Source organism: Cheilinus undulatus, linkage group 19, assembly GCF_018320785.1.
Source record: "Cheilinus undulatus linkage group 19, ASM1832078v1, whole genome shotgun sequence".
NCBI classification, from domain to species: Eukaryota; Metazoa; Chordata; class Actinopteri; order Labriformes; family Labridae; genus Cheilinus; species Cheilinus undulatus.
In genome coordinates this window covers 30,541,568-30,558,546 of record NC_054883.1, presented here as the reverse complement: position 1 = coordinate 30,558,546, position 16,979 = coordinate 30,541,568, and the positions used below count along the sequence as shown (strand labels likewise).

The window sequence follows — 16,979 nt, the reverse complement described above, 5'->3', positions numbered from 1 at the left end:
CTTTACAGGACATGACGACTGATGCATGAAGCTTTTTGATTAATTAAAAGCCTATCCCCATCTACTGTCTGTTTGACAATGACTATTTTGTTATGCATAATTTTTAATTGCCCTGTTGTGTTCAGTGATAATGCAGCCATTGTGCATAAGTTATGGTGATAAAAACAATGCTTTATGCCACTCATATGTTCTTTTGTTAGATTTCATGAAAAATTTAACTTTGTTTTTGTTTAACTTTTGATTAACATCTCCTTACTGATGACATGCTATCTTCCCCCAAGAGGCTCTGCATTTATTGGGCCAACAACATAAATAGAAATATGTTTATGTTAACACTTTCTTTTCCTGTCATTTGGTTGTTGAACCAAGCTGTGGGAAAATTCTAGTGCTATCTTGTCCTATATTATGTATATCTCTATCCATTTAATTTCCATTCTTTAAGTGCCTGTGAAGTGAAATTGCCAGTTTTGTAATTCTTGTTAAAAATATTCTCTGAAATGCAGTAATACGGAAACATCCTTGAGAATTAGGACCTGCACCGGCATCCCTGCTGCCTGCCCTGCCCACATATCATCCGCCTCTCTTCCTATTGGTTCAAACTCTTTGAACCGAGATTTGATTGGCTGTTGTTGACGTCAATCACTGTCCCTCCGGTCAGTCTATGCAAATCGACGAATAGATGCGGAACAGGGAGCAGAAGAAGAGCATAGCGGGCATTCATAGGTAGTAGGGGCGGACACGCGTTGCCCTTCATCATTCCAGCACAATTTTATACTGTTCCGGGCCTGTTGTATTATTTTATCCTACTGGATTGAGAGATATAGCAAACTGCTGTGAAAATGGCGCAGCCTGACAGCAAGAAGATCTTTTTTGAGAACCTGTCGGGTGCGGGTAAAGCCATCGCGGTGCTGACAAGCGGAGGAGATGCTCAAGGTAAACAGTCGGTAACAGTTTGAGAGAAGTGTTATCAGTGTATGTGTGACAGCAGGCCCGTAGAGGGCGAAAATACCCCCTTCTCTTCTGGGATAATGCTCTGCAAAAGAAGAAACTATGTTTTTCTTTATACAGAGTACTAAACGGTGGCTGAGTGTTGTTGTTATATAATGAGGTAGTGTGAAATAAGATCAGGAAGCCCGCCAGCTAGCATGCTAACCTGATGCTAGCTAGCTAGCAGCAGCATCCTTTGGTGTCATTGATTTGATGGCATGTCTGTGGCTGCCTTCTAGGCGGCTGTTTAAAGAGATGAAAAGGTCGACGAATCATCTTTTCCTACTCAGGCAACAGGGTGTTTTAGTCAGTGTCAGCAATACCAAACGACTTTTATACAATTCACTCTTTTAGACTGAAATTTAAAAGTGACAACCATTTAGGCACACGCGACTGCATTGCGGTTTTCGACGTGCAGGCTGCCCTCGGCGACAGGAAGGATAAAAAAACTGCAGCTAAGCTTCTTAACATGATAGTTTCAGTGATATAATAGTTGAGGTTGTGGTTAGCAGTCAGAGTGAGCGGGGGCCACTGCTGGATGCCTGTATCCTGTGTACGTGATGAGCCGCATTCATCTCTGCTCAGCCTCTGCCCGGCGGTGGTGCGTCACAGAGGAAACCCTGCTCACGTGCTCACCGGCTCGTCTCTTCATTTGTCTGAAACAGAACTCAGTGTCCAGCACACCCACTACCAACATGTAAAGGACAATATTTCATATCAGTAAGTGCTCGATTAAGTAAAACAACATAGCAAAGATGATTTTATGATGCACAGAGGAGCCAGTGCAACTTGCCCAGGATTAATAAAGCTTGTAGCTTTAATAATTATGTCAGAGGCAGATTAGGAAGTTTTGAAATGAAAGCTGCCGAAATAATAAACACATTTGTGACACAGTAATTCTTGAAGAGTTAGCCATTTTTGTATGATGATGTAGAATTCAAAGTACTGTAGCATGTCTAGATTCCCAACAAGTAATGTCATAAAATATGTAAAGTAGGGCTTTATCTGTTAATGATATTAACAATAACACTGTTATATTGCAGCTTTTAAACATGGATGCAAGACTTCAACTCAAAAGACAATGAAAAAGCAAGATATCAGAAACTCAAACAATATCAAGCCGTAGTAAAGGTGCAATGTAAAGATAAAGCCAAACCAAGAGGGTAAAACACACATGACTGAGTTGAGAGTGGATGGAAAAGTGATGAAAGGCAAGGAGATCGGAGAGAGAACCAGAGATGAACTTAGGTAAAAGAAATTTTAAAAATCCCCACGTAGAATTCAGTCTTCTCTTAAGATTTGATAAGAAAATGAGTCATTTATTCTGAAGTGTACAGCAGTGTTAATATTTGTCAACTAAAACTATGACTAAAAATGTTTGTTGGCATGAGCAAAAGGTAGATCTTTGCTTAGCTTTCATCAGACATTTAAAGTCCATGATAATTCTCCACTTTGGGTAAATACGTCAAAATACAACTCATCTGTATGTCTTATTCCTTTCAGCTTTGGAATGCAAGGATCCCACATTTGGCAGAGTGCATAGAACACAATACCATGAGTTGGTACCTGATTTAGGCCAGAGAATAAATGCTGTGACTAAAAATAAAGACTTAAATGTAAGGAGTTTATATCGACTAAAACTAGACTACAATGTTTTTGAGTTTTTGTCGACTAAAACTCTAAAGGGTAGAAATGCCTAAAATGTGACTAAACTAAGAGGCATTTAATCTAAAGACTAAGACTGAGACTAAAACTAAAACTAGCTGTCAAAACTAACAGTGGTGGTAGGGCTGCTCAGCCATGGCAAAAATTCTAATCATGATCATTTTGATTGGTGCTGAGATCACAATTATTAAACACAATATCTCATTCATTGTACAACGTAGTAATACATGCACTTATTGATCTTAGACACCCTTAAGGATTTGACAATTACCATTACAAACAATCATCTTGTTTCCATGATCGTAGGAAGCTAAAATCATGATTGAAGTTGGAACTCAATAATTGCCCAGTGATTTTGGTTTATTCCAGAAAAGAACAAGTTACCGTATTAAAGTCTAGAAAAGACCTGTCTCAATAGGATTGGCAGAATTAAATTAGATTCCTCATAACAATGATTCTTTTTAATCTTCAACACCACTCACAAGTGTGGTCTTTAACCTGGGTTTTCAGTACCAATTTGTCTCTACTTGTCCCTGTGCGAATAAACATTAAATAAATAAATGTATTCAGGAAATTTGTACTTATATTATGAAAAAATCACTCAGTTTAATTTAGTTATTTATTGTCATAACACTTAGTTTTGTTATTTCTACAGGTTTTTAATATTAAGTTTAAGTATGGTTTTTAGCCTGTACATTACCAAAGATTTGAAGGAAACACAATAAACTTACGCCCTACAGAATGGGTAAGTGCTCAGCGAAGGACTCCCTAAACCCAGTTAAAACCTTACTCTTCGCCTCCACAAACCAACCAGAAAGCCACCACTTTGCCAGGGTTGTCAAGTGGGGACCCTCCTCCCCTGGTGTTTCATTCAGTTAGTCCAGTGACCCCTCCAGAGGGCTGAACAGTGATCTCAAGTGTCCCAGAACCCTCACTCCCAATTAAATTTAGTAATTGCTCTAGCACGTGTTGTTTAGAAATTATTTATTTATATATTTTACTCCTTGTTTGGCCAACAATACAAGGTTCTCCTGCCACTCATGTTGAGTAGATAATGTGATCACAAGCAGTGGAAGATACTTGATACTGACTGGCGTTTGGTATCCTGAGGCCAGCCGTTCTGTTGGCAATATTTAATTTGTGCTGTGGAATGTTACTGATGTTTGAGCTACAGGGTCAAAGATTAAGGTGAAGTAGTTTGAAGTACATACTTTGTGAAGGCAGCTTCAGCACGTGCTATAATAAATGAGAAAAGTACACCAGTGAGTTGTAATATAGCACTAAAACACAGCTAGAGTGATGGCATTGATGATGGCCTAGCTGTTTTAGCTATCTGTAAGCTGTGCACTTGACCCAACATAAATAATACAAATAGAAGCCATATTCAGCCATTATTAAGGTTATCATCTTCACCTCTTTCTCTCCCTCGGGGAAATGTCTTTTCGCACTTACTGTAAACAGGAAGAATGACTGTGTTATGACTGTAGCTAACTGCCAGTACAGTTAAATATTCTCACTGTGGATCCCTTGACTAATGAGAGATTCATTGATCTCTGACAGGTTTGTTGTTGGCAGATACATGCACACACACATGCACACAGAAAAAAAAAACAGAGTTGGCCCCAGAGCTCACCAGTGAGGCTGTGGCATGCATGACAGGAGCTGAATGTCAGCATCAGGGGGTATTGTGTAGCCTTGGCTTACTCTTTCTACTCCCTTTGCACGGGAAAGTGTCAGTCCTGCAGAACAAGAAGGACTAACTTCATGGCTTGCAGGAAAAAAACTAGAAAAGAGGCCAAAATCATGAGTTTCTTTAATATTTTCTAACTTTGTTCACTGACTTTCTTACTCAAATGTGCTTTTTCTCTTCCCCCAAACCTTCTTTGTCATCTCTGATTGTGATAAAAACCAGGGTGTTCTTTTGAAAACAGTTATGTAACAAGACAAAATTGCACTGGGCAGTTTTCACAGAAGGACTGTATGGGAAGTAAATGTTCACTTTCAACCTGCTATGACTGTCTTTTTGGCTCTGTGACTTTCCATATATGGAGAAACACGATGCTGGAGAGTTTTTTTCTTTCCAGCACAGTAAACCTTCTTGCTTGGGTTTGCTGTCTTTTCACTGTCATCACTGTTCTCTCAGTTGTTCCAGTAGTCTAAAAATTCCCTTGCTTTCTAACAGCACAGCTTGACTGCCATTAGAGCTGAAGCATTTTGTGAAGAGAAAGGAAACTCATTCCTTTCTCTTGTTTATATTTCTTCTAGACAGCCAAGTTCCTGTTTGCGCTCTCTCTCTGTAAAGCATTACCCATTATCCCCCCTGTCGGGGCTTAAGCTAACCTGCCATTGACATTCATGTCACAGAGCAGTACATTACTGGTGACTGAGTTCACTCACACTAACCACAGAGAAAGTGGAAGGCTGCAGGAGGAGCTGGGGGAGATCTTGACTAAAAATGGCAGTGTGCAGTGCTGAGCTCTTGTGAGAAAGACATTTTGTACCAAGCTGCAGATAAATGGCATTGATAGATTGTACACACACAAATTAAAGACCCATAAATACTGAGAGAAGAAATTAAAGTTTTCAGGGATGGAGATTAAATGAACATCCATGCAAATCAGAATTTCAGAGCAATTTGCTACAGTTGAAGAGCATTTTCCTCTTCCCAGCATAGCCATTTATGCAGCTCATCACTAAAGTTCTACATAAGACTTTATTCTTTTCAAATAAATGAATGTTTTCTATTCTTTTTTTTTTTTTTCCAGGGATGAATGCTGCTGTACGTGCTGTAGTTCGAATGGGTTTATATGTTGGAGCTAAAGTTTATTTCATTCATGAGGTAAGGCTTCACTTTATGTTTGGGGTTGCACTTGTTTTTTTTTACTGTATACAGTTTCACACAAGTATCATCACTTTCATCAGTAATAATAACCATCAAATGAATAAACACAACACTAGCAAACAAATGCTTGTTTTTTTTTTTTTAGCTTACTATGCCCTAAATTGGTAAAATTCAGCATTTTTTTAGAGTAACAACAAACTGTCAAGAATGAATGAAATGAGTGCCTGCCAGTTGTAATAAAAAGAAGTCAGAGGAGCAAGCTGTGTTCCTATTTGTATTTTATTTTTGAAGTGCAAAAAAAAGATTTTGACTTCTGACATTTCTACCATTTCATTATATTTTGATGTAATCTTCAATTGATTGCATGATCCAGTTAGTTGTCTGCCATATTGTAGGTTGGTTGCTTGCTCAAAGGTTGGGATTTGAAATTCAAACACAGATAGTAAAAGAAAAGGACAGTTCTTTCAGAAATAAGCTGTAAATAGCAGGCTTTAAATAACACTCTACTTCCTGTGAGTTAGTGATTTTAAACTGCTTTTTTTTTTAAGTATTTTAATTTGATGCCAACCTTAGGAAAAAATCTGCAACATTTTTTTATACTGATACCAATAAGGTTGACAGATCCGGTTCTATGAACTCAAGGGTGTTTGTTTTCTCACAGCAGATGTTATAGAAGCGAAGGCATCAATCCAGCTCTGCATGCTCATTCTGGGATCCCTGCACATCTGTTTGTGTATCATGAACCTCCTCACACTGCATGTTGTTACATAACTGACTTGAGGCTTTAGCAGATGTCTTGTATGAAACATGCTACCCACTCAGGTGCTCAGGGTGTTCTGCTGATCCTTTCAATATGACTTGATGAGGATTGACAGAATCAAAGCATCTATATTTAACACTTTAATTAATCAAGAACATATTTCAACTTTGCCGTGTTATTGGGTTAAGCTGCAAAATGAATAAAAAAAAAAACACTCCAGCTATGAGCTTAAAGTTGCTTGGGGTAGCTGTTCAGAAATCTGTTGTGTTTGTTGACAAAGAGCTATCTTTTTCTCACCAGGGTTATCAGGGTATGGTGGACGGAGGAGAGAACATAAGGGAAGCCACATGGGAAAGTGTCTCCAGCATGCTACAAATAGTGAGTATTCCTAATGGGCTGCATTCCAAACAAGCAATGCAACTACTGTCCGCCTGGACTCTTTCAAAGGCTATCCATTTGAAATAAACGTATACTTTTCTTTTGGAGTTCTGAAACCTTTTGCATTACACTACTTGAAATGAAAAGGTTTGAAAGTTAGTATGAATTGCAAAGGATATGCAAGTCATGTTGCTGACAGATAAGGTGGTTTTGTGGTAAGGAATGTCATGTCCTAACACTTCAAGAGTGCTGATATGTATGTACAAATAGGTGTAGGGGGATTGTGGGTCCTTTTTACTAAGCTAGGCATGCTTCATCATGCCCTTTCTCCTCTTCACTTCCCCTTCACCCTCAATGAGGATCTTTTATGTCTTCAAGACATCTTGTAAGCTTTTACTGAGGACCAAAAGGTTTATTCAACACAAGAGGAGTCTGTTTTTTCAGGAATGCGATGTAGGCTATAAAAACTATTTCTCACTTGTTATCAAATATAGAACAAAGTGAAATTGTTAGATTCTGTAAAATCTGCAATTTTGAGTGTGATAAAGAAACATTTAGACGTTTCACCTCTCTTCTGAAAGTTCCGTCATAATGAAGGCAAAAGAGATTTTGACACCTGTTGTCTTTAGGGTGGGACTGTTATCGGAAGTGCTCGCTGTAAAGAGTTTCGCACCCATGAGGGACGCCTGAAGGCAGCTCACAACCTGGTGCAGCATGGCATCACCAACCTGTGTGTGATCGGTGGAGATGGAAGTCTGACAGGAGCCAACCTCTTCAGGGAGGAGTGGAGTGGGCTACTGGGGGAACTGGTGGAGAAAGGTATTTCCCCCCGTTATTCTCTTATTTATGGTGTGCTCTCTTATAAAAACCCTGCAGAAAATGCATGTTGTGCAGATAGTCAGTTTTTCTTTTTACACTGACTTGCTGCCAGTAATAGCTGACATTTCTGGTTCTTGGTTGAATATCTGACACATCCCACATACTCTGTCTTTAGTAGGAACATTGTGCCTCTGGCTGTTGTCACTCTCTGGTTTGAAAGTAAAACTCTGTCTCTGTATTATTTTGATCTTAACACACACAAAAGGATGCCATATCATCATGTGAAAAAATAAGTATATCTACATTTATATGGTCAAAAATAATTGGATTAGAATCCTGATCTGAATTAAAATGATTAATGAAAACATATCAGTCTGAAGATTCTGATGAGATCCGGCCCATCTCGAAAGAACTTTCATTCTGAATGAGAGGGGTGGTTCATGTGGACAGGTTTGAAATGCTGAGCTTTCTTTTTATATTGGAGGAACACCAGATAAAAGATCCCAGTACATGATGCACTGTAGGTTCATTCTGAACACAGACATCCAGAGCCATAGATGGGAGACAGGAGCAACTCTGTCATACAGGGACAGGATGAGTATAAGAGTTTTCAACACAGGCAGAGTCAATTTGCATGGTGACTCTAGCCTGCTTACCAAAAACTAGACTGTAAATAATAACAGAGGATTAAATGCTCTATTAAACACACTACATGATCAGATCACTTTATTTAGCATCTATGTACATGGTAATGTTGGAATCTCGAATCAGATAGGTTTTACTTAGACTGAAGAGACATCATACATGGTAATATTGCTACCCAGTACTTCAGTTCAATAATGTGCCCTGACTAGAGGTTGATGCCTTTTTCATCCTCCTTCCAACAACAGATACTCCTCATTTCCATTTTACACTTACAGGTTAGCCCTGCTGGTTTGTTTACTCCCAGAGCTCAGCAGGTTCCCTTCCTGCTCATCCTGTTATATTTCATTATGAGAAGCTACGACAGTTACCTGACTAAAAATTACTTGAGAAGCCCTTAATTCAGTCCTAACTTTTTTATCTGTTCAGGCTTAATCGAAGCTGATGCCGTTCAGAAGTATTCTGCCCTTCACATCGTGGGGATGGTTGGCTCCATTGATAACGACTTCTGTGGAACTGACATGACAATCGGTACTGACTCTGCTCTGCACAGAATCATCGAAGTGGTGGACGCAATCATGACAACTGCACAGAGGTGAGGGGCAAATAAAGTGACTCTATTTGTTCTGTGACATGTAACATGGATTGTGTAATTTAAGGAGGTTAAAATTAAGCATTAAACAACTTTTTCACAACTGACTCAGATGAGGAAAACAGATCATTTCAGACTTTTTTCACTTTCCTAAAGTACAGCTAAGGTAAACAAGCCAAACATATGTTAACAGCTCCATTTGGCATCTTTAAATTCAGTTCAGAGCTGCTGTATTCCTTACTGATCTGAAAAGTGTTTCAAAATGTCAGGAATGTGGGGAGGCAGTTGTTTAACCAAGGTCAGACTATATGACCCCCCTGCAAAAACCCTCAGGCCTGTTATCAGTCATCAGACAAATTCAGCACTTTCTCAGATAGCCATGGTAAAGGCAGAGATGGTGTAGAGCCCACAAAGACTGCACATTACATATGGCATCACACACACGGTTTTCTGGAAAATTATTCGTAAATCCTGGAAGGACAATGAGAAGATAGCAGGCACTAGATTGTTGAGTGATCTTCACAATACTGTCCTGTGATTGGATGTGATGTACATTGGGAGATTGCGTTTGTTGGATTTGGCCTAAGGCCATATAGCTCTCTTTTTATTAACATGAATGGAGTTATGTAAGTCAAAACACACATGATAATCCAGCTTTTCAAATACAACAAAGCTCAATAGCTGTGCTTGCTGTTGCTTAGTTTATTGATGTCTTTTGCTGCAGTAGTAGTAAGTTTTGGGGAATATTTTAAAGGTCAAAGATGCCCTGCTAAAATGCTCTGCTAATCTATATTTTCTGTTCTGATCTTTCAGCCACCAGAGAACATTTGTGTTAGAGGTCATGGGCAGACATTGTGGGTAAGACTGCTTCTGATAAACTTTGATAACTCCTATAAAAACAAAATTCCTCCGACAGAGATTGAGACTTCTAAAATCTATGTTTATAAAAACAGTGTTATGTATGTGTGTATTATCTCAGCTACCTGGCCTTGGTGAGCGCCTTGGCCTGTGGGGCAGACTGGGTGTTGATCCCTGAGATGCCCCCAGAGGACGGCTGGGAGGACAAGATGTGTCAGAAACTGTCTGCGGTAACATAATCCTATTTGCTTACCCCATTCAACCCAATGAACTGTATTATACCAGCTTATATAATACCTGCTAAGTGTCCTGTTTACTTGACAGTAATGCTATGATTCTGAACAACTTTTCTGTTTTTCCACAAGGTCCAAATCCTGATTGTTTTTCAGGAGAAATCATGAATGAAAGTGTTTAGTCTCAGCCATCTGCTGATTCATTGTTGTTGTCCTGCTTTGGAAACATGCAATTGTTTTATGATTCAGACCCGCTCCAGGGGCACAAGGCTGAACATAATCATAGTTGCAGAGGGAGCCATTGACAGGCATGGGAAGCCTATAACTTCTAGTATTGTCAAGGATGTGAGTACCTGAGTGCAAAGAAAGGGGAAACCAGAAGCACAGAGACCTGACTGAGCCATAAAAAAATTTAGAACCAAAGGTTCCTGCAGGTACTCAGCCATGAAAGATGGCACCAAAATAAGGGTTTGAGATATAATTTTCATGTTTTAAACCTGGGCCATGTAATATATTACTTCTTAAATATTTTAAAAATGTTGGAAATGTTTCAGTAGTTCACTTCAGCTGGTACATGAATTGTAGTTTTATTGGCGGCTGTGTAATGCTTTAGGGCAAATTCACCCAATTTAACCACTGTCGGACAGTTCAGTACAGATCCAAAGACTGTTTAAATCATAGACAAAGTCTATATATCTGACTTCTTACATTTCTTTCTGAAGTGGTGTTATTGAGCAGAAAGATGGCAGCCAACCTGTCAGGCAACCATGTTTACATTCAGATATAATCAAGAAGATAAGTTTTAAAAATACCAAAACCCTAGTACAATTTCTAGAGATTTGCAATACTGTTATCAATATTGGCAGGCATTTGCTTAAAATATCAATCGATATCTGCATATATGGAAATTATTGCCGATATTTACAACAGATAAATTGGCAGTAATTAAAAGCAGTATTTATGAAATTGTTTGTAGCATTTTGGCACCAACAGGCACTCAGCTGAAGTCTTTTTTCTTTGTTTATCCTCATTTTTTAAGTGTGTTTTAAGGACTGAAGGTTTTTTTTTGTTCATCTTAAGCTCTTCAGTGTTCAGTCTGAAATGAATACTTAATTTAAAGAAACAACATCAGTATGGGCTAAAATAAATCTGTAAATATCGGCATATTGGATATCTGCAAAAAGAAAATATTGTGCATCACTAATGGTTAATTCCAACAAAGAATTAATCTATTAAGACTAAAACCTGTTTTTGTACCAGCCTGTTAACATGTTTATACCTGTGGTCAAGATAGACATTTTTCCTAATAAGAATTCTTTGTATTTTGCAGCCAACTTTGATTTGAAGCACTTCTGCATTGACTTTCTGTTTTCAACTGGGAGTTTGTTGCTTGCAGGAGACAAAATAAAGAAACAGGAAGATGCTATCATTGCTGTATGATTGCAGTAAAGCGGTTGAACTTAATCCTTTGTCCTGGAAATTGTCTGACTTTTCCATAGGATCCACTTCCCAAGGGCCCCAGATAATGTTTATTTGGGCTTCAGTAAGTTGGGATAAATAGCCATTGCAATTTGTGAACAAAAGAAATCCAAGTTTACCCAGCTGCAGCATTTTTTTGAACCTTTTGAAGACCCAGGTTTAAAATGACTGGAACCAACCTCTAGTAAGAACAGAAAATAGTTCATCCTACTCTGGATCAGGTAATCATTAAGCTGCAATATTTGTCCACAATAACACAGCAGAGACAAGTAAAAAGGTTGACAGGATATTGCTTATTATGAAGTGTAAACACCAGCTGCTTTCATATTGAACCAGTCTGTCTTCAGCTGCCAGCGTCATCTAGTCCCTGTGCTTCTGAGAGCCCATGTCACAGCCACAGTCTCAGTTTTTCTGTCATGTTGTTTCTCCACCACCCCTCCTTGTAGAACCGAGCAGGGATGAAAAGGCTGAATATCATAATTGTAGCCGAAGGGGCGATTGATCGTAACAACAAACCCATAACTACTGACTATGTCAAGAATGTAAGTACAGAATGTAAAAATGTGGCAAGTTCGAGCTCTGACTGCCTCCTGTATGACCTCTACTACTGTACTGCTGCCCTGGTGTGGCTTTGACTCTGTCGCTGTGTTTCCGGAGTGCTCTGTCAGAATCACTCTGTAGTTTGGTAAGAATGCTGTCACTGTACCACTTCTCCTGAGCAGACACCCTTACTAAACCTCACCCCCAAACATTTAAAGATAACTGCCTCACACATCTTTGTAAATATTTGGATACTTTCACTTTGTTTATTTTCACATATCATGGTATGCCCTGACCCTGCACTACCTGGCCTTTATTTGGGGGTCAACATGTGATGACTGTTATTTCCTTGAGCATCTTTATTTAAACTTTTAGTTTGGGATCTTTCTTGATGTTCAGTATAAGCTCCCTGCTAACATGACTGAAAACTTTGAAAGGCTTGCATGTGCTTTGCTGTTTCCCCTTCTCTTCAGCTTTTCTACGGTGTTTGTTCCTGATATGTGCTCTGTCTTTCCCATCATGTTTGTTTAAGTATGGTTGCATTGTTAAAAATTTTGTTTTGTAGGGCAGTTTTAGTTTTTTTATTTGTTTTTTTTTTTTTTTTTATGATTAACTTTTTTTTTCAAATATGCATGACATGAATTGATTTGATTACAGAGTGGGGATGAAAAGCTTTGAGATTCTCTACCCCCTATAAATCTTTCTGATATGGATGATACCATAGTTTTTTTTTCATGGTATCAAATCATTGTATTGGTTGTTGGACCTGCATTTTAGGCACTATCAGAGGCATACTTGTTTGAGTTTCTGTAAAGGCCTGGTAGACAAGTGTGATATATTGTGTTTTGTGAACTTCTATTAATTTTATGTTTGCCAACATGTCAGATTTTTTTTAGCTTCAGTTAATATCAAAACAACTGAAACCTGTTTTCTACTGTTGAAACAGATAATCAGATATTTTTTGGTTTTTAATTACAAAAAATTGCAGGAAAACTCCTACAAATGTTCTAAATAGCACAGAGTCATTTGTTACCGTAAAGCTGCCAGTATTTATGTGAAGACCGTACTTATTCTCTATTTCTTTTGTATAGAAATAAGACTGAATATTCAAGTATCTTTAGAATTTTATTATTTATTATTACTGTTGCTCATTAAAAATATAGTGACCATTTTAAAACTTATTTTAAACCGATATTCAAAAGTATCAAAGAATTTCTGAAAAACACTGAACCTTTCAAACACTTCTGTTTGATTTGAGTTTAACCCTCAATTCTCTACAGGTGTTTGGTGGTCCAGCTCATTGAAAAATGAGGAAAACCTCAAACATATTATCTGTCATAGAACAGTAGAATTATAGAAATCAGTTAATCATAAATCAGAATTGAATACACATTAGATAGAATATAAAGTCCTGAATACTGCGAAGCAAGGAATAACTGTAATATTCGAAGTGATCTTTTAATGTCAATAAAATAATAATAATGTAAATTATTCCTACATTAATTGCTCACAGAGATATGTGTCAAAACAAACATTTTCTTTTAAATCAAATGAAAATACAATATATCACCTTGAAACGGTATCCTGATTAGTGGATTTTATCCTGAGTGTTGTGATAGGTATGCCCTCAGGATTTTTGCCTAGTGCAGGTCTAGTTTCAGATTAGCGCTGCATTCAGTTGTATGTCTTGTTGGATGAATTAGGGAAATAGATTATCATGAATGTTCCTAATAACTGCTCATTTTATCCTAGCTCGTCGTCAAATGCTTGGGTTTTGACACACGAGTGACAATCCTGGGACATGTGCAGAGAGGAGGGACCCCTTCTGCTTTTGACCGCATCCTGGTAGGCCTACCCATTTCATTTATTATTGAGTCATCATTTCATATGACAAGTCATTATTTCAAATAAAAAGAAACAGGGCGTCATGGTCTAGGTCATCAGCTACATTTGTACAAGGGCCAGCTTTTTCCTGGGAAGGCACTTTTAGGGCCAAACGCTCAAATAAACTAAAATAATAATTATTAAAAAATGTCTAATTGACATTTTTTTGTTGAAAGATTTTTTTTCTTTCAAATGTACGCCATTTTTAGCCTTTAACTATGAGATCAGTCCCTGAACTGCTCACAGCCACAAGGAGGTGACTGAGACATTTTAGCTGAGTATTCCTGGGGCTATTCCTGAATGAAAACAACAGCTTTAATCAAGAATGAACTGGTAATTTTTGACTGGAATTGTGGAGAGTTTATAAAAAAATACCTGAAATATATCCTATTTTTTTCTCTGCACATTTTCTGAATTTAATAATGTTCTGGGGGCTGAATAGGAAGATTTTGGGGGGGGGCTGGTGTGGCTGCCAGTTGATGATCACTGGTTTAGGCAGATAGAAACCTCAGTACAAGGGGAAAAAAATTTAGAAATGAAACATGTAAAGAAAGGCAAAAATACATAATGCAATACAAAAAGACACATTCAGTAAAGTCAAAACCAATCTCTTTATCAAAATACTATACATTTCCTGGATTTAGCTTTTCCATATGCCACAATTTAATGCTTTATATTTTTTCCTTTTTGATATAAAACACACATTAATGTAAATAGACCTTATCAGACCATGCAAACGTTAAACAGAGATTTTTCTTTGTTGTCTGATACATTTGCATATTGATTTTCAAATAACAGTTGTTGTTTCCCTCATAGAAAAGTAATATTACACTGATTTCATAACATTTTTCAAGAGGGATTTTATCTGTTACCCTTTTACTACTTTTGGACCTTTTATTCATATCCTTTTGAATCCAGTGAATGTTCACACTTTAACCTGCTTTGAGGTGTTTTGGTTGACCTAGTCCGGTTGTCTAGAGCCCCCCTTGTGTAATCCACTGTGTGCGTGTGTGTTTGTGTGTGTGTCTGTGTGAAGAGAAACAGTCCCAGGTTTTAGGTTAAGCACATTAACAGATTTGTGGCTCTGCATTTGGAGCGCTGTATTGCAGACCATGTTTGACAAACCCCTTCATGTAAAACTAAATCAGATAGAGAAGCTCAAGTGGAAAATATACTTCAACTTTGTGTCTTTTTAGTCTTCTACAGTAAAAAGAAAATAGTGAAAAAAATGAAAGGATTTCTCTAAATAAGAAAAATAACTACCAGCATTCTGAGCATGCTCAGAATCAGTAATCTTTTTTAAATTTGCGGTACGATTGCTCTTACATACAGTGTAGTGTAAAGAACAGATATTTAAATCAGGAGAGACTGAATTTGAATTTAACAATAATTTATTTTATAAATTCTAATTAAGGAGAAATTTGTCAATTAGCCTCCGTCATGATGACTTAATATACTTGAAGAGGTTGTGGGGCCAACGACAAGAATAGGATACTCCTCATGGAGTTTAGATATGCAGGATCAAGATGAGGAGTAAACTTTTGAGAAGCTGGACCAGGAAACTAATGAAGTGGCTTGGAGGAGGAGATTAAGGTATGGAGGATGACATGAGTAGAAGACCTGTGGGGATCTGGACTAGATGTTGATGAACTGAATGAAGGTGGCTGGGGTGGAGGAGGGTCCACACTGAACTGACGGACTAACTGTGAAAGAGAGAATGACAGATTTACATATGACGGGTGTATGATGATAGACAAACAAGGTTGTGGCAAATTCTGATTGGGTTTGTACTTACGAGAGTGAGAGCGATAATCAGCCAATCACCAGAACAGGAAGAGAGAAAGAATGGAAGAATAGAGAGATATGAATGAGTGGTTATCATGAATGAGTGGAAACCGTCTTCTTGCTTGAACTTCTGCTGAGCTCAATTTTAAGAAAGTAAGACATAGGGCTGAATGATGTGGGTGAATAATCTAATTGAGATATTTTTCCCCAATATTGCAATTGTGATTTGGTATGCGATTATTTCTTAAGTTCCTCATCTCATGTATTTTCCAACAATCACAAGCAATAAATGATTTTATATTGTAGCCAACACAATATTAGACTAAATTAGGGCTTGAGTATTTTGAAAAAAAAAAAAAAATGTTATTGTGATGATTTTGACTCATATTGCGAATTGGATATGAATTGTTACATTGAAGGGAGTGATCATTTTTATGTCATTCTCATATAAAATAAGAAAAACGTACAAAAATTAAGCATGATATGAAGTGCACAATATGTCTGCTGCAAAAAAGTTTAAAAGTGGTATTTTGACACAAATTTCAGGTAAAAAAAAAAAAAATACACAGCTTCTGTGATTTGAAAATTGCAGCAGGCAATATTGCGATTTATTCTAATTTTCGAATAATTGCCCGGCCCTAGTAAGAAGGAATCCACTGCCAGTTTTACAGCTGTCTCGCAAGACTTAATAAAACATTTTTTTTCCGATAAATTAACATAATTCAAAATGTTTTCTTTGTTTGTGCAAAAAATATGCATAGTTTATCATGTACTTTTATTGCATTTGACTAGAAATAAGCCAAAGTCTATGAAAATTCACAAATAAAAATGACATGCATGAAATAAGTAATCTTCACTACTTCATTAAGAAGTTTTTCAATATTAGGACTGTAAAATAAGAATACGATTCGGATACTTTTTTTGCAAGTCACTTTTACAGTATTTATTGGTTAAAATGAGTCGTGTGCCCTCCATATAAAAAGTTGTCTCTATTTTGTACGTCTACATGAAGAACTGACTGCTGATCTGTGGTGTAGGACTGACCATAAGTCCCTCATTTCACTTAATTCAACTTCTTAGGATTTGAGGAGGTAAAAAAGGTTAACTTGCTAGAAATAAGAAAAAAATCTTAACTTTGTCCATAGCATTTTTTATACTTGTTAGTGTTGAATAAACTGTGGAATAATGTGATTTTCCCTGTTTGCTCACTTAGGCCAGTCGTATGGGTGTGGAGGCTGTCCTTGCTCTTCTGGAGACCACAGCCAACACGCCAGCCTGTGTCGTCTCCCTGTATGGGAACCAATCGGTGCGGCTGCCTCTGATGGAGTGCGTACAGATGGTAGGCATTGTACTGGGCTGGAAACAGGCCAACATATCATTAAACTCTCACATACACACACACACACACACACAATAAAACAAATGTTTATTTGCAAAAGTATGGACACTATAAAATGACTGCTGAAATCCGAGTGGATGTAGACGGCTGTAAGAGCTTAAGTAATGATGACAAAC

General features: G+C 37.6%; 1 protein-coding gene across 8 annotated transcripts in view; it reads left to right on the top strand.

The window, feature by feature from the left end:
• Positions 1-693: 693 nt before the first annotated feature.
• pfkpa (phosphofructokinase, platelet a) overlaps positions 694-16,979 on the top strand; it is a 37,373-nt gene continuing 21,087 nt past the window's right edge. For 5 of the 8 annotated variants that reach the window (XR_005993426.1, XM_041814541.1, XM_041814537.1 and 2 more), the window contains exons 1-10: positions 694-933; positions 5,418-5,491; positions 6,555-6,632; positions 7,262-7,451; positions 8,523-8,688; positions 9,499-9,543; positions 9,665-9,773; positions 11,702-11,797; positions 13,548-13,640; positions 16,678-16,803. Coding sequence is in view for 7 of the 8 variants with exons in the window: in XM_041814541.1 (XP_041670475.1) it covers positions 840-933; positions 5,418-5,491; positions 6,555-6,632; positions 7,262-7,451; positions 8,523-8,688; positions 9,499-9,543; positions 9,665-9,773; positions 11,702-11,797; positions 13,548-13,640; positions 16,678-16,803 (1,071 nt within the window). In the remaining variant the exon portion in view is untranslated. Of the gene's footprint in view, positions 934-5,417; positions 5,492-6,554; positions 6,633-7,261; positions 7,452-8,522; positions 8,689-9,498; positions 9,544-9,664; positions 9,774-10,025; positions 10,122-11,701; positions 11,798-13,547; positions 13,641-16,677; positions 16,804-16,979 lie in introns of all 8 variants that reach the window. The other 3 variants (XM_041814542.1, XM_041814539.1, XM_041814543.1) reach the window with 1 other exon arrangement.